The sequence below is a fragment of the Vidua macroura genome, chromosome 13 (assembly GCF_024509145.1).
Source record: "Vidua macroura isolate BioBank_ID:100142 chromosome 13, ASM2450914v1, whole genome shotgun sequence".
Lineage (NCBI taxonomy): Eukaryota > Metazoa > Chordata > Aves > Passeriformes > Viduidae > Vidua > Vidua macroura.
The window spans coordinates 7584515-7603177 of NC_071583.1; the positions used below are offsets into that span (position 1 = coordinate 7584515).

The following is an 18663-nucleotide window of genomic DNA, read 5'->3' on the forward strand; positions in this document are numbered from 1 at the left end:
TTTTGTTTAGTCAACACAATTGATTACAAATGAGAGATTAACAGGATAGCTTCAGAGTTTTTTTGAAGGAGGCAGAAGAGAAAAGTCCAATTAAGTGCACCGAATGTTAACTACATTGATTTCCACGGCCAGCGCTGGAGAAATTCTCATTAAACCATCCCTGGCGATCCCTTTTGGAAAGTAATTTGTCTCCCTGATGGAGCAGAGAAAGGGAGCCATGTAAAGAGAAAGAAGCGCTAGTTCTTGGCACAATGAGCTTAGGAGACACACTGGAAAGAGCCAAAGGGGGAGTTAATGAGCATCTGACAAGCCGCTTGGACCCGGGCCTGGAGAGCAGCGATGAAAAGATGGAATTGGCCAACAACTATTCTTTATATCAAACATAAAAAGGCCAATCTGAAACAGCGCTGCTCAAAGCTGGTGGGGAAGAAAAGAAAGGCCCCCAGTGAGGGGTGGAGTGGAGGGCTCAACTGCCCCATTGGGACGGGGGGAGAAATGCACTGGCATGTCCCCCTCCGAGCGAGTGGAGCTGCTGGCGCTCGGCACTGCCCCCCGGGCGGGCACGGCAGAGGGGGCCCGGCAGCCCCGGCCCGGAGGCGCTTGCACAGACCCGAATCGCCTCAGAGCAGCCGAACTGGGTACAGTTTTAAGAAGTTATCCCGCCGACGGAGATCACCGGTCAGCCCGAATCACGGCGGCCTGGCTCTCCCCGAAACCCGCCTTCCTCCTCCCCGGGGCTGCATTAGCCCGACCCCTCCCGCTGCTCCGGCTGCCGGCCCCCCCCGGGACCGGGCACCGCGGAGAGCAGCGCAAGGCAACGCGCGTCGTGTATACATGGCTCGCTCGGAGGCTCTTAAATCAGATTAGAGCTCGTTAATAACAATTTTGGCTTAAGTCTGTATTGACTTAGGTTTAGGAATGGCTTAGCACTTTTGCTTAAGTCAACACCAGGGCTAAATTGACGCATGCCTTTCCCAAACCGCCGTGTCCCCCGGGACGCCCAGGTGCCCGTAGGACTTGTCCTTCTGCCGCTTTAAGCCGTTTTTCGGAAGTATTTGCATGATTTTTAAGTAAGCCTGCTGGGCCTCGACTGTGCCAGCTCACCCCTGCGTGCCATCCACAAGGGTCCCCTCCAGGAATGGGTTTCATGGGCCTCATCCTCTTAGGGCTGCGATCAGGGCACTTATGTTCTTTTAGGCTCTTGCGGGCAGCCCTTGCGTTCCTTCCCCAGCCCTCATGGTGTGGCTCCTGCCCACTCCCCCAACACCTCCTCACGCCTCTCTCCTCAGGTCCCCTCTAACCCCTGAAGATTTATACCCTGGATACCCCCAGACAGCCGGGGCTGCATTGCCATCCACAGGCGGGCTCTGTGGAGAGACGAAGGGTCTAAGAGGCAGCTGCCCTGGCACCTGAGGGAAAAGACGGCACGGCGGGTCCCAGCGGAGGCATTCCCTCCAGCCGGGAGCGACAGTGGCCACAGCGAGGGCTACAGGCTACCTGCCCAGCTACTTTAGACCCATTGAGAACCACATGCAGATGGGATGGCAAGGGACAGGTAGACCCTGGGGCTGTGCAGGCCGAGGGGGCCACCAGCAGGGAAAGACACCTTGGACTGCGATCCTGGAGCAGTTACCGAGGTCACCCCATGGCCTCCCTCTCCTGAGGGTTCCTGCACTCAGACCTCACACCACGGCCAGCTTTGCTCTAACCAGTCACCCTCCCACCTCCCCCTTGCTGCCTTCCTCCCCACCTTCTCAGCACCCCTCTCACAGGAACGGTGCTGTGCTGACCAACACCGTCACCAAGGGACCTTAGAGAAGACTCATAAGGGGGAGGGGGAAATGCTCTTACCAGCTGGTTTCTACCACACATCCTGATTCTCCAGGTGACGCTGTCCCAGCTTTTAACCCCACTCCTAGCCTATTCTTATTGCTAACCCTGCCTAGCTCAAAGCCGTAACCTCGTGTTATTTGTATTTATCTCATTGATTTACTGCAATTGCTTAATTGATTGAATTACGGGCAACACGTGCCCTCAATTAAAAATTAAAAAAAAAAAAAAAAAAAAAAAAAGGAAAAGGGAACATTTAGATTTCTGTGCTCTCTGTTTCACGGGCTGCTTCTCCTCGTAAGGTGTTGAAACTGCAGCTGGGCCATGTGGCTCAGCCCTCAGGGAGCCTCGGGTGTGCTCCCCACGGAGCACAAGCGGCCGTTCAGTGCGGGAGCTTCAAGTCACCGGTGATCTTAAACTCTGCTTCAAAGTGACTCCGGTAAGAGCGTGTTTAGTCACCGAAGCACTTTTTCGTCCCCAGTGGGGACAAAATGCTGTCAAGACACAGACCACATAAAAGGTCCGCTCCCAGAATTCTGGATGTATAAGCCCGAAACAACACAAAATTTGACTTCTACAAATATTTGCATCTTTGCCGTCTTCTGCGTTGGCAGAAGAAGCAGGCTGACGACAAACTTAAAAGAGATCTCATCCGGGAGCAGAAGTACTCCCAGCCCATAGGACAAGGAGTGGTCACCTCGCTGGACCCACTTCTCTCCCGGCTCCTCGCCGAGCCTCTCGGAGCATCCCCGGCCCCCTCCGGGCCGCCCCAGCCCGCGGGCAAAGCGCACAAACGGGGCCACAGCAGTGGTGGGGGGGCAAGGGCAGCCCCCGTCCCAGCCCGCGAGGCTGCTGTGCCAGCGGCGGCCGGGAGCCAAACACAACGGGAATGGGCGCTTTGAACCACTTGGGAGACCGAGGCCACGGGAGCCAGGTATTTTCCCACATCAGCGCCACTGCAATGGACACGATTGTCCTGTGAAAGGCTCAGGCGTTTAAACGGCAGAGAGCACCTGAGACCTCCTGCAGCCGCGTTCCCGAGGTCCCGTTAACTGTCTGATACTCCTTCTACTGTCTTCTCACTGCTGCCAGTTGCCAAGATATTTCACGTAAATAGAAGCTTTCTGATTTATTATCAGCCTCTCCCTTCTGATTCATTATGTTAATGAATTGAGATATTACCAACACTGGATTATCGTATCTATCAATGAATCCAGCAAAAGAAAGCTAATTATAGAGGAAAAAGCCAAGGGTACCCGGAAACTTAATACAAAGAAACGTCCGAGAAATAGAGCAAAGCGGCTGCAGTAGTTTAAGCACCCTCTAAACACAGATTCCAGTTGTCTGGGGACCGCGGCACTTTGGGTCACATAGACAAGCCTTTTTCCTAGGGATTTACGGATACGTTTTTTACCCTTAACATTATTATTACGAGCGTTTCCAAGGAATCAAACCCACTGCCCAGAGCTTTCCGAGGAATCTCGGCGCCGTTGAGTGAGGGAGGACACACACACACACAATGCGCTTCCCGTTCCCTCTCCCGGCGCACGGCTCCCGGCGACGCGCAGTCCCCGCGCCCCGATCACGACCGACCGGCACCCGCCTGTCCTCCCCCGCGCCACAGCGGGCTCATTTCACACCGGGCGACCACCGAGAAACGGGGTTTGGTTTATTTGGGATTTTCTCGTCCCCTCCCTTCTCCCTTTCCCACAGTCGCTTGGCTTGGCGTTTCCCCGGCTCGAAGCTGCGCTGCCCCTCGGGCAGAGCCCGCACCGGTGGGGCGCGGGGCGAGCGCGGCCGCGGAGCGCAGCGCGCAGGTTCGCCGGCGCTGAACAAAGCTGCCGGCATGCGCTTCACTTTGAACACATTATCCTCCGGAAGCTTTTATTGAGCAACAGTCAGAGCTCCGTGAATGAAGCTATTGGAACACATACGAATTAAATGGGTAAAGAAAGGCAAGTCTGGTTACCAAAATTACATTTCTCATTTCCCATTCACTGCAGTGAGGCAGGTACTTATTTACTGCGGCTTCAAGGTACGGCAATTAGTAAAGGAGACTGTAATTTACCTAAAGCAAGGCAATTTTTCCCTTTTATTAATTTACAATAGATTTGTAAAATAATCTTACAGCAGCTGGTTCTGCTTGAATCTGTTTCAAAAGTGTGATGTAAATACTGTCTCACACTATTTTGTTGCTTATTAGGGCTTTCTGGTAGGTGATACGACTGAGAGTGAGGGGAAAGAACACCACACATTTATTTTTAAGATTATCATCACAGCGATAAAACTTATGGGAAGAAGTGAGCATACTTTCTATCCGTATGCGTTAAAACCACACGTATTCAAAGTAAGTCAAATGCAAAAGCTACAACTGGAAGGCTACAAACACAGCGGGTACAGCTTAGCGCATTTTCAAGAGCTGTTTTAACTGTGTTTAAAAGGAGTAGCAAATTCCCAAATTAAATCACCCTATTTATAGCAAAGACAAAGAGTTTCACACAGCAGGAGGATGTACTAAAGAACCATTTCCCCCCACCTGTTTCCTTTGCAAGGGTTTAAGTATCTATATCTACATCTTCCTAGTAATCGCATATCTGAAGTAATTTAGCTTACACATTATGAAACAATAGGAACAGTGAAAAGAATCGATCTGGGATTCATTACATTTGGATTTTTCATCAGTAAACTTCTGAGATTTTAATCTTCATTTAGCAGATTAATATTTCATATGAGAGTCAGAGGAAAACAAACACCATACCTAAGCAGAGAATTTATCACTGGCCTACTCACTGTTCACACTTGGCTGCAGCAGGCAACAACATACATCCAACTCATTCATGGAATGAAACACTGATCAAAGCTTTATTTCAACTATAACACAGTATATCCATGGATTATAATCCTTGAGCAAACAGAATATCACAGTAATGAAGACCTTAGCATTACAAATATGTTAAAACAGCTTGCATTTGGGGTGATATTTAAGGTCAAGTTGTATCTGAACACAAGTATTAAAATATTATGAAAATTACCATTATGGAGTAAATAATGTTTTCTTTCAGACATAACCTCTAAAAGTACATTCCATTTAAAATTTGGTTTTCTTATTTTTCAGTACCAGCAAGCTCAAACTGAGCATCTACATCCCCAACCTGCTCTATGTGTGAATGAAAAAGACAGAAATTAAGAACTATAAGCTCAGCCTAAAAATTAGCTCCTAACTTCTATGAAAACATGACTCTGAATAAATACAATCAAGAGGATACTATAGTGTCAGATATGCATCTAAACCAACTTACTATTTCAACTATACTCTCAAAGTAAATTAATGGGCTTGTGAAAGATTCTGCAGAGTAAGAAATTTCTTATGCTAGGGAAAAGTAACATGCCTTGCCTTCTGCTCCTGCCCCCACAGCCAGAATAACTGAGAAAGCAAAAAGCTTGGGAATGTGATGGTAGAGGTGACAAGATGGGTGAACAGGCTGTGCTCCTGGGTTAGTACTGGGGTTACTCATCTGTGCATTAACCTAGATAAGTATAATTAATTACTTCTTCTTGCAAGATACTACAAGATTAACTTACAAACAGGAAAACCTTTGGGTTTTCTCTCTGCTCTTTACTCATTTGCTGTCCCCACCTATCAGAAAAGCACAAGAAGCAACAGGCCCCTAGGACCACCACACCTTACGTATACATATATTGTAACACAAAAGAACAAGCAGCAAGTCAAGCCTATAGAGTAACAAGTTTTCTTTTTTTTTTTTTTTTTTTTGTTTATTTGTTTGGGGTTTTTTGGGGGGGGGTGTGGTGAGTTTGGTTTTTTTGAGAAAAAATTTACTCATGATGAGTAGGAAATTACAGAAGATATATATGATATAATTTCTATATTATATATATATAAAAATAAATATATATATATATATATAAACTTGGGATAAGATAGGGTATAATTACATAGAATCAATACATTTGAAGTGACTGCCTTGACTTGGTGAAGAATACCCATTCAAGATCTCATAGGAGACCAATATTAAATCATATCAGTACAAATCACTTAGAAGGATTCTTAAATTTTTTAAAAGCACACCAAAATTTAACATTTGCTTTCTCAAATCCCTATATATAAAAAGGCAAGTATCAAGCTAGCCCAGCCATGGTAAAGGAAACTCAACAAATCTAAGTAAAACAGGAGATATCATATAATTATACTCCCTTGCCACTGCATGCCCCAACTCAGCAGACACCTGCTCCTGCCCTTTATTACTGTGCTATTTCACAGTCATAGGCAATTGCATTTATTTGTTTCAAACCACAGGCCAATATGAAGGCCCTTGTCTCTGAGAAGAGTTACCTACACAGATTCCTGCTTTAAATGGTTCTCTTAATTTAGTTTTTCTTTCCCTGGACATGTTCCTACATAGTTTTCCTTGAACTTGTTGTCCTATTCTTCTAAAGTGATGCTGCAGGAAATAAAATTAAATTCCTTCTTTGAAGAGAATTTCATTTTACTCTCAGGTATGCTATATGAGCACCTAACTGCAGCACAATAACTACTCTAACCCTGCTTGCAGGTGCCTTTCATGCATGTTGCCAAATTCTCAGGCATGGAGCTGCCATGTACTCAGTGTCCACACACCCAGATCTCCTTCCAGAGGAAATCACCAGGGCAAGGAGATCCAGAGCATCTGCACTGTGTCCCAGTGGTTAGGCAGAGGTGGAAGAGATAAAGACTCAGATTATTTGCATGTATAAAGTACTTAGGGACCCAGATTTTTGTTGAAGTGATTTCCCTTTGGACACAAAGAATAGGATGAGTCCCCTTTGTTAGTAACTAACTGCTCATCCATCCCTTCCTTCTGAGTATCATGTATAATAGGTTTTCCCTTCTTGTGTGCTCAACTGGTTCCAATTATTTTCTTTATAAATGTGAGCTCTACAACTGTAAGATCCATACACATAAATCAGATTGAGAATCACATTGTGAGTTTACAGAAGAAAATATTACCAAGTTGTCTTTGTGACAGAACACTGAGTAGGTATAAAATTGCAATGGTCTCTATGCCAAGTTTTTTTTAAGCTCTCAGCTTGTAAGATGAAAGCCTAATTTGATATTTTTGTAGTTATGTAACAGTTCTAATATTTTGTGACATTTTGTATTGTGACACTATAGATGAAATTGTCATCGGACTGACACCCTTTACTGTTTATTCCTTAATTACAACTGTTAACAACACTGCAGAGAAGCGTGCTAATCTGCCATCACATATTATGAAAACAACGTTATTGTTACAAACACCAACACCCACTCAACAGGATAATTCTAAGATGGCAGTTTCTGTAAAAAGTTATCAGTTTAATGGACACTTCAATAGAAAAAGTTTAAAATGAACTCCTAATATTCCTGTGGAAAATATACAACAATTTTATATTGCACCAAAAGTTCTGATTTTATTGTGCCAGTGATTCTTCATGCTGCATAGGGATATAATATTTTTTGAATAGTGGAGTCTCTATGTAGTATGAAGATGCATAGCTCAGATAACTAGTAGACTAGTAATATTTGCAATCATTACATTTTCATATCCTGAGACACTTCCAGAGGTACTTTTTTTTCCTACTACCTCCAGGTTGGGGGTGGAATGATGTTGTTGCAAGAGATTAAATTTTAACAGTATATTGACTCAAGTCCAGGTTCTTAACAATAAAAGAAATTAATATTTTCTTGGCTTCTTTTGCTCAGGAAAGATAAATTTTCTGCAGGCCACATCACACACCAGAAAGGATCTTCCACTGAACTGATACTTTTAGAAGTTCTGTACCAGTGAATTTTTCATACCAAGTTAGCTCAGTACAATTAAAACTCACTGATACTGCACCTCTGTAGGAGGAACTTGGGAAGCTGTTCAGTGGCTGAAAAGGAAAATATATCTTCAACTTCTGTATACACTTTGTTCTTGGACAGCCACTGCCAGTTACCTTTCAGTTTGCTTCTTTCAAACTTTTCATGCCTCAGAAAAAGTTCTCACTTGTAGATTATATCAGCAGAAAGAAAATAGAATTAAGAGCAGCCTAGGAGTAGCAAAGAGCCCTAGAGATTTGTTTGCCCACCCGTTAGACAACAAATGCAATGTAGGCAGAAGGGGGCTGGGAAAAGCTGCCTGGAGTGAGGGGTATCAGTGATGAAAGTGGCAATGACAAAAAACCCAGGGAAAACAAGATGCAGAAATTCAAGTTTGCTCCTTCTACAACCGCTCTCATGAAGGTTCTTGCACAGATTCCTGGTGCTAAAGCAAGGCTACTCTGAAGCACAGTCTGCCTTTTCTGCTAACTTCCTTTCTGCCTCATCCACGAGCAGGCATGCAGCACAGATGACTGAAGTGAAGATAATGCAAGAATCTGTCTTTACTTATCGCACTTATATGTAGAAGCAGAGGATTAAAAATAACATAAAAACTCTTGTCACGCTGAAAACCCAATTGCCTTGGTGGAAATCTACACACCAATGTTTCTCATTCTTGAGCCTAAAAGCCCATTTGAGAATTGCTTCTCTAGTACAGAATAAAAATAAGGAATTGTACACAATGCAGCAATGGAATGAAATTATCCTATATAATTAATTTTCATTTAAATTATTTACATTTCAGTTTAATGGCATGATATTTTGTTGCCCGATCTGGATGATCTTCTCTGCTTAAATGCTAAATTACAAAACAGAATGAAACTAAAATGTTTATTTTTGTGAATCTTCTTCAGGGTAGTTTATGCTCTGCTTTGTAGCTTTCATTTTCTTAAAGCCAATAGGAACTTCTGCTCTTCCTAAAAGAAACTCTTCCCATTTGGGAAGAGATTCTTTTATTGATGCCCAATAGAGAATCTGAGAAAGATATAAGAAAAAAATAAACTTAATTTCAAAATTTGTGTCAGCCAGTTTAAAACAATACAGAAATGCAATGCATTATTAAATTTTACTTTAAGAGTAAAGCAATTCAGAAAAGAACAACATACTTAACATATGAAATTTTTAATCTCTTGTATGATACAAAATATCAGCTTGGAAATGTTTCATTCTGCAGGACAAACTGTGAAGTGACTGAATGTGCCCTCTTGTGGTAAGCAACACATCAGTTTAGACCTTACAGTACCTTTAATAAACTATTTTCCATGATTATATACTTTTCCAAAAGCAGCTTTTATATTTAAGTATGTATGTTACTGGAATTTCATTTTGCAGTGGAAAAAATGTTAGAAATGAAGGCTGCCCCTTTACCAATGTAAACTGATTATTCTAGAAAAGTTTACATTACTATACAGAACTACAGTTCAAAATATTTGAGTAAAATTTTAGACTTGATAATTCACTGATGAAGTAATCAAATCCAGTATTTGGATCACAATTTAAAATAATAATAAAAAGGTGATGCATATTTAGTGAGTGGTCTAGGAGAATCTCTATGGATCATCTAACCCTTCCTCTTGCTTTACACTGTGCCTCTGAGTAATAAATTTAACATATTACTTATCTGTGTTATTAAGCATTCATCATTTTTGTGTTGGTATCCTAAGGATAACTGCTGTTTGTAGGATTTTCAGGAAAAGTTTAAGTATCATTTTTTCCCCACAAAATAACATGATCTAAGAACTGTGCTAAGATAGCACTTTAATCCATATCCACATATGTAAGTATTTATTGCCATTGATGTCCATTCAGAAAAATGTAGTTTTGCAGTAGAAAAGAGTTATGATACATATGTAGTGAGCTTTTTTTCTTTACTTAAGTATATAATGAAGGAGAAGTGCAGCATAAAAGTGAAGATCTCCCTGCACAGTATTAGATTCCTGGCTAATCATTTTGATCCTTACATGTAACTCAGATATAACTATGGCTCTTGCAGGTTTACAAAAATATTTTCTTCAACAGATTTACTCAAAGAATCTTTTTTGACAAGCATATGTGCTGTCACACAAAACTACTCCGACTCAGCAAGCTGGGATCCATTATAGCCATAACTTTCAGAGTGTATTAATACAGACACATATATGGTTGAGTGAAATATGCTCAGAAGTGTTTTGGAACAAAGCACACACATGGATTTTGTACCATGAAAGAAAGTTTTCTTTTCCACTATTTATAGCACTCTTCTCTAGGAGCATAAAAAAAAAAAAAAGCTGAAATAGGATCTTCTCCTTCAAATAGTAACTCTGTTCTCTCCAAAATTTCACCACTGCTGCAGAGTGCAGACATTCTGCAGCCACGAGCAAAGGCTCTGCAGCCTCCAATTTGTGCTGACTTTGCTCGACGAGCAGCTTCACACCTACCATGGGCAAACTGACCCAAACAACTCGAGAGGTGTCTCTAAAGTCACTGAAGAGTCTAAAACTACTTCTGAACACAGTCAAGACAGGTTTAATGTTTAATATTAGTAGGTTGGCATCTTCCTTAGCATCATTCAAAATGTACAAGTATTCAGGAAAGGATGTACCCTTTTGCCTAAAAATGTCTAAAAATAATACAAAAGCCACAGAAGGGGCATACCCGGTGTGCACCCTGTCACAGCCACAGTAGGCTATTTACAAAATGCAATGACAGATGAAAACTTTGAACAGTAACCAGAACAAGAAGTGATGCCTCTCCTTTAAGTAATAGCCTAAGCATGCCAACACATGCCCAGCAGGTGTGAAGCTGAGGTACAATACACCTCTCTTCACAGCTGACAGCGCTGAAACCTGGCCCTTCGCCCTGCTCTGACAGAGCCCCGGCACCCAAACCAGCACGGGACACTCTGCTCTGTGCCTTTGGGAACCAAGCCACCACACAGCACACAACACAAACATAAACCACTGGGGCAAGAAACAGATGGGAATCTGCTCAAAATTTTTATCTTGAAGTAATGCTTTAGGGACTGCAGGTTGAGAAGAAAAAAAAAAGAACTGAGTGTTCCTGCTGCAGTACTTTTCGCTTTCATACAACTCTAAAATAATTGATGTGAAATTTTCTCTGTTCATGCTGATAAACTGCTGACGCTGAAATGTAAAGATGACAATCTGTAGTAAACTGAGAATGGGATGACCATATAAAACAATCCAAATAGCTCTGACATAGTAAACAGAGTAATAGTCTAATATTCACAATATTGATTTTTTATATTTGACTTCATTTTTAAATAGAAGTTTGTATAGATCTGAAGGCTGCTAAATATTTCCGCCAGAATGCTCCAGAATCTAGGGACCTTGTCCCAGAATTTAGGTTCAGCTTGCTACACAGTACACAGGCCTTTGGCTATACCAGTCACTGGATTTTAAAATCAATTATTTTCACTTTAAGGACATGCTTCAGGGAAAAAAAAAAAAATTGGTAAACAGCAAATGAAAACAAATGAAAAGACAGAGTTCTAGGACTTACTTCTAACTTTACAGTATCAGGATGTGGAAGTAAATACGTTCTTTCTTGCAGCCTTTTTTCTGCTGCTTCTATATCCTAAAACACAAGGAAAGTACATTTTAAAAACAAGCACTGGGAATTTTAAAAGACAAATGCACATATAAAGACATTTAAATTAACTAAATAAACTCATTACAGCTAAACAGCATTCAAAAATTAACACTGAAGTTCAAATATTTGTTTAGTCACTCTGAAATACAACTTGTACTACTTGGACTAACCCCCTACAGCTGCTAAATGTGTTTGCTGCACCTTTTTCATACAAAAGTACATTTCACAACCAAGTAAGACTTTTGCTGTAAACACTGCTATTCTCTCTGGACACCAGGGTAAATTAGTTAAATTCTGTTGTATAAAACTTAAGGAAATAGAGGGGAACAGAACATCTTTCTCTGTGCTGCATAAGACTGAAGTATGTATTCTAGCTACTGTAACTGTAAAGTAACTAGGCAAATTATGTGCAAGATCTTCTCAAGACAAAGATGACTTGCTAATATGCATGCATAACATGTGCACATAAATGTAGAGCTGCAGCAAGCTGTTCACCAGACAAGCTTGGATGACAATGCACCTCACATAGTTTTCATACAAAAAAAAAAAAATCAGTATTTGGGTTTTTCCTTGTCCAGTGGATGTGTGCTGGATTCACAGAGGCCCAAATAAATCTTTTAAAAAAGAAACAACCAAAAAAATCAACAGCATCAAACAAATCCAAAGCATGCCCCAAACTAACCACCCTCCCCCTTTAAAGTTCTGACCTGTTCTTGTGGGCTTAGTTCCATACCCAAACATTGAAGAGATTGAGTGGTGGGCAGATGAAGAGAGACAGAAAGGGACGTGGGAGTGGGGTGTGAAGAAGCCAAAGCTGAACAGAGTGGAGGGGGAAAGAAAGTATAGCAGATGGCAGAGTTGGGAGCAGAGAGCGGGTGTGAAGAGTACAACAGAAAAACTAAATGAGAGAGGAAATTCCCTAAAGGGACTTCCCAAATATTCACCACCACTGCTGCTGAAAAGAAGAGTGAGATTCTGGAGGAGCATATCCACAAGAGAGACCAAACACGATTACTCGTATTGAATAATAGCCAGTCTGAATACATCAATAAATAAACAGTGTTCAACTCAAGTTTAGTTCAGTAGAGTATGATTAATAAAAGCAAAAAACCAGCCTTGCTGAAGTTAAACTTAGTGACACACATAGTCAGATTGTTCAATTTAGTGTTCATCTTATTTTATTTCATTAATTCCTTTTACAATATTCTCTTGTACATAATTACAAACCTAATCCAAGTAAAATAGTTCCTCCCCTTCCTACAGCAAAATCCATACCACTGTAGGAAGCTAAAGGATGTCTGAGAAAGAGTAAACTAATTCTCAGATTTATCCAAATTCTCAGAAGCAGCAAATGGCTTCCCCTTCTCAGGCAGGAAAAGACTAATGGGATAAACATATAGAGGGAATAGGAAAAAGGACATGGGCCATTTGAAATCATGATGTCAAAATAACAGAGGCCAACACAGATTTAAGTAACTTAAGCAAGGAATTTCTCTGCTGCACATACTTAGAACAGACACACACAGACAGCACCAAATGAAGCTCGTATCAGAATGGTTCAGGCCAAGTCTGGAGAATTTATCCCCATAACAAACCATACTGAATAAGGGATCATTCAGTAATGTTCACCTCATATTCTCTCATTGGGTTTTCCTCCTTTCTGATTCCTTCTTCCTAATTACTGTAGGAATTTTAACAGGAAGGAAGAAGAATATCAATCATTATTTCCTTATAGACTCAGCCAAGTAACTGGAATGTTTATGGTGATAGGAAATGAATGTCTTTCAGGCAAGAAAGGAGAGAGCAATTGTGCATATATGTTTAGTAGAGAAGGTCACTTTGGCATAGCCTAGATATTGGACGTGTCTTTTCATTGCCCACTCCAGTTTGTGTTGTGCAGTCTATTGTCATTCAGAATACTGATTTAATGACAGACAGTGAAAGAAATTTTTGCTGGAAGGTGTAGTATGCTTTAGAAAATAACTGGAACTACTGAAAGATTGGATGGCACTTCTTGTGTGTCTACACAACTAGTAAGCTTTGTAGGAAAAATAAATCCCTGTCATCAATATAAAAATAAGTACATCAGCAGTATAAACTTCTTTGGAAAAAAAACAGCTAATCTAATATGTCACAGTACTGAAAAAAAAGAGAGCATCTTACAGTGCTTCCCCTAAAACCACAAGGACTGGAACAAAAACAATTCAAGACCCTTCCCCAGAGGTAAAATAGAATGCATGACACATGCATTGCTTTTAGGGGACCAAATTCAGCTGTCACTTATATTGATATCAGGCTGGCACAATCACACTTAAATAATTCTGGAATTGCATGCCCGGGAAGGAAAGCAAATTTGTTCTAAATTACCTTTCCAGTACTAATTACTATATAGCATACTCTTTCTTTTCTATTTCATGTTACAAGCTGTTGCACAGTAATACATATTTCTAAACACAAGAAATATCACTGAGAAACAAATGTCATAAATTAGATTACAAATACTAGTCTAATTTCTGCTTTTATTACGACAACATTATATAAGCACCAAATGATACAGATTTCCCTAATCTGCAGTCTCCCTCTAAAGACATTGAGGAAAATACTCTGATAATTATGCTAAAATGCTGAACAAATGCTTATAATGTCAAAATTTCAATTAAAAAAAAAAAAAGGTTAGTTCCTTGCTTCCTACTGATTAGAATTTAAATTAATTTTGAAATCTTTCCTGTGCATAAATTCCAACTAGCAAAGAGAAAGAAAAATGGCTTTTGCTATGATCTATTACTGAAAACAACTGATTTTGCTTACACGCAGAAAACCAGAAATGCAAATAAAAAAATAACACTTCGTCATGTCCATGTATTTTTGAGTAGGCCAAATCAACAACTCTCCACATGGTAACTGTGAAATGTACAGTGCCTGGTATCAGGAACAATATTCTGAAGCTGGCACATTAATCAGTCTTGTTTTCAAGCTTCTCATATATTATGCTGCATAGATTTTTTTTCCTGTTTTCTTCTGTTATCAAAAAGCATCTGCAGGAGTGCATGCTTGTTAAAACTAGGGTAAAATTAATAGATTTAAATTGATTTATGCTATTTTATCCTGCAACAGAATTTGTTTTGATACATATGTTTTTGCTTTTTTTTCTGTACAAACACCAACATTTTTGACACTTGAAAGGAACAATTTCGAGGATGTGACAGAAGATAGCAAATATCTGTTTAACTGCAGAAATATTTACACTCTGTATATGTCTGAGCTATTGTTACCATTTCCACTACAATACAGCTTTCTGGATGGAGAAATATACTCTGCATTTATTGTGTTTGCCTGTATATGTATACTGAGAATGCATTCATAAACACAAATAATTTATAAATTTACAAAGTAAAAATCTAACCTAAAATGTGTATGGAAAATAGGAGTCATAATGGCTGAAATTACTAAATCAACAGAGCAGGAGCTATGGAAAAAATAACCAAACCATCCATTTATCCTCAGCCTCTCCCTGAAGCACCTACACTTACTATACCAAATAAAGAGGGGCTTGATTGCCCCTGTCCAGAGTGTACCAGTTCACCAGTCCAAGATGAAAAATCTTCATTATCACAGAATAGCTAAGAAGGCATTCCTGGCTAACTGTTCTTCTTGTCTTCCCCTCTCTAAATAAACCTCCCATTTAAATACAAACTCTAATGCAATAGAATTATACCCCCCCAAAATGTGAACATTTTAAATCTGAACCAGACTCTGGAAAAAAAAAAAAAAAAAACCCAAAGAAATTCTGGTGACACAAATTAATCTTGCAATTTTCTAGAGTAAAACTTACTTTTTCAATAAACACAATACATGCATTATGGACCCTTAATAAGTAGGAGCTTAAAGAAAAGGCACAGGGGGTTCAGTTTTCTGCTGCCTCCTGGAAAAGCAACACAAATTTTTCAAATGCATCATGTCAGTGGTCAAGTGTATCTCTTCAAACTCAGATGCCTGAGCTAGGGCTTCCAGAGGAGCCTTTCAGTAATCCAGTCCCTGTCATCAAACTTAGATCTTTTTAATTGCCTAGGAAACAAATCTTACCTGAATATTAAAATAGATATGCAGAACAGCTATGAACATTATTAATGGTGTCACCCCTATGAAGGGCCAGAAACACCAAACACTGCTTTTACAGACTTGCAAGTAAAATGCTTGAAGTCACTCTACAGCTCTTTAGAGGAAAATATTAAACTGGGAACCTCTTCCACAACTTATCACAACCTCAGCAGGAGAACAGCTCCTACCCTTGGCCCAAAGCACTGTAGCCTGGTCAGCCCATTTCCAAACATACCCACAGCGTAGAGGGGCTGTGAGTCCTGACAGACCCCTAAGTTCTCTCAGGCAGACATGTACTAGCATGTGTTACATCACTACATGTGCTTAAAAAAAAAATAAAACTACATAGTAGCAGCTGCCACCACGAGGCTTTTGTAAGAAGGGCACGGGAAATAGGTAGTGATGCCATCGGATAATAAAGACTTGTCATTTAATACTTTTTGGTCAAGTTCCAGAAAAAGGAACCATATAGAAGAGAATTCCAATGACAACTATAGAGCAAACACTTCTCTCCTTTTTTTTTTTTTTAATTATCTAAGCTACATAACCGTGACATTTTGATGCGGTTCCTGGTAGTTGCAGAAACTTACATTTAAAAGTGCTGCATTCCTTTTATGAGCTGCATCAGCTGCTTGAGTTTGCCATGTCTTTTTAGTCTTTTTGTCTCTTAGATAAGTCTCCATCTGCTGTAGCAGCTCTGATCTCTGAGGCAGTCTACAAAGGAAAACATTTTGCTAAGTGGGTAGAACATTTTGCTCAGGAGCTAGAAAATAACCTTTTTACCTTACCCAGTTTTCTCAAAACTATGGGGCTAATTAAGCCGGCTGCAGGGTGGGTGTGCTGGGGGAGGGAAAAGGTACAGGCAGGCATCACCTGCTGTGCTTGTACCAAGCTATAACGTTGCAACCAGCACTCCTCAAATGCTGAGGTGCTTCCAAACACTGAATCTCCCAGAAGAAGGAAAGACAGGGTGGGTTGGGGTGACTTGATCAGTACCACATTTGCTCACTGGCACGTAGTAGTTGTTACAAGAAAAGCAAATTTTCCTGAATCACTACTGTATTTGCCTCACAATTTGAGTTTACAGGGCAACAAAGAAGCAACTTTATAATTGAGGCATCGAGTGAGAGAATCCAATTACCTTCTCCAAATAGGAATTTAACAGTGACAGGTTGACAATGGAGGTCTCAAACCAGTACCACCATTGGAAGTCAAAAACCTCATCAACCTAAATACCCTAAACGGCAGGCAAGGATGCTAATTCCCATGGTTCCTGAAGGAAGAGTGCCATCTCCTGGAACTCCAGCCCCTTGCTGAAGCACCACTGTGCCGTGCAGAGCTCAGATTCCCTGGCACCGAGGGTCGTGGGCAGGAGGGAGAATATCACAAGACCCAACACAAACTGCTGCGAGGCAGAGCACAACTACTCACATCTCCTCATGTCTTCTAGCAAGGTGAACCTCCTGAGCCAAACAGCATGACATCTTCAGTTGTTTGCCCCAGTTTTGTACTCTATAAAAGGAAAGCCAAGTGAAATTAAAATCTTCTAAAGGTGTACATTAACGTACACTTTCCAGTATTAAACGATTCTGGTTAAAAAGCTGCACACATTATATCCACATGTCAGTTATCTACACAAAACCTGCCACAAGGCATTGCTACAATTTGCTTTGATTACATTCACACTACTTATGTTCACAATACATTTTAGGGAAATGCTACTGTATGCTAATAATTTATGAAAACCAAGTTTTTTTTCCATTTCAGATTCAGCACTGAGTTTTCTTGAGTTTCAGATGCTTACAACCACACACATACTTTGAGCTTAAATAAATTGTCTTTTAGTGTTTACATTATTGATTTCTGGCTTTTATCACGTTACAGTGAACACAGTTATACTTGTAAACTACTTCTCATAGATACAGGGACCTGTTCATAGGTTTAAATTTTTTACAACTTAATGGATTTTTTTTCTGAGCTATTAAGGAGATCAACTGCCCACTGATGAAAATAAAGATCCTACAGCACTTTTCAGAAGACTGAAAATGTTTTGGCTATTTTTTTTTCACCTCAGAGGTGACTGCGTTTTTACTTTAAGTAAAATTAAATATCTTGTCACATGTTGATAATGTCAAAGGGTGGGAGAACTAAAAGAGCTCATCAAGGTAACATTAGTTAAGGCCTCCTCACTACCACGTGTCACACCTAACTCCGAAAGCAGCGATTTACATGTGGCCTCTGCTGACGCTGGGGCGCATCTAGGGATGTATGTTTTATCACACTCTGAAAACACTCTGTCCGCCTGGCCTGTTGCTAATGCTTCACCTTGTTTAACACGGAGCGCACCCATTCAGGGCTCCTTCCTTCGGCCGGGGCACTTCGTGCTCTTTGCGACAGGAGAAGCCAGAGCATCCCGCCGCCCGTACCGCCTGTCTTTAAGGGCTTACAACAGGAGCCATAAACCGGCACCATCGTGAGTGACAAACCGGCACCAGCCTGAGCATCCTCCGCCCGCTGCACCGTGGGGCAGCCGCTGCCCTGGGCAGATGCCGAGGCTTGAGGCAGCCCGGGACGAAGCTCCGCGGGCAGACCGCGGATCTCCAGCGGCCCCAGGGAAGCCCCTCGAGCCGAGCGCGGCACCTCCACCCCAGCACCCGCGGCCGCTCCGCCTCGGGCCGCGGCCCCAACGGGGCGGGAGCGCCACGGCCACAGCGGGGCCGCGCACCGCCTGCGCCCTACCATTGGGAAAGTGGGGGAGGGGGGGAAGGGTGGATGTACGATCTCTTTGAAAGGTGCCGTCCCGTATAATTACGGGAGAATAAGTCAGGAAATAAAAGTAAAATACCAAATACACTAGCTAGTTTACCTTTAGCCTCGCCGGCTTCGAAAAGCAAAGCAACCAACCGCAATGATCTCCGGGACGGCTTAGAACCCCCCGCCCTCGCTGCCATGGAGACGGCCGGAAAGGTGGAGCCGAGCCGTCGTTTCGGTGGGCGGGATCAGGCGGGGGCGGGAACGGATTCCGCCCCTGGGATTGGAGGAGCGAGAGGGCGCGGGGCCAATCACGGCCCGGGGCGGGAGCGCGGGGAGAGGCGGCCGGGGGCGCGGGTCCCGCGTGCCTGCGCTCCCCCTCACGGGGCTGGCGGCCCGGCGGCCCCCGCCGGGATTTGCGTTTAAAGCAGCTGTTCCTCCCTCTGTGCAAGGCACAGCCTTCCATGTCCGGCCCGGGAGAGCGCCCGGCAGCG

The 18663-nt window shown here is 42.0% G+C and overlaps 1 protein-coding gene across 2 annotated transcripts; it reads right to left on the minus strand.

Moving 5' to 3' along the window:
• Positions 1-4668: 4668 nt before the first annotated feature.
• Positions 4669-18400, minus strand: C13H3orf14 (chromosome 13 C3orf14 homolog). Of its 2 annotated transcripts, none has more exons than XM_053989671.1 (5): positions 18285-18400; positions 16850-16930; positions 16009-16132; positions 11231-11305; positions 4669-8704 (listed from the first exon to the last, which is right to left on the minus strand). In XM_053989671.1, the coding sequence occupies exons 2-5, from the start codon at positions 16900-16902 to the stop codon at positions 8561-8563; spliced, it is 396 nt and encodes a 131-aa protein (XP_053845646.1). In that variant the 5' UTR covers positions 16903-16930; positions 18285-18400; the 3' UTR covers positions 4669-8560. The 2 variants fall into 2 exon arrangements, with proteins under 2 accessions (XP_053845646.1, XP_053845648.1); XM_053989673.1 differs by lacking the exon at positions 18285-18400 and adding an exon at positions 17744-18095.
• Positions 18401-18663: the final 263 nt, after the last annotated feature.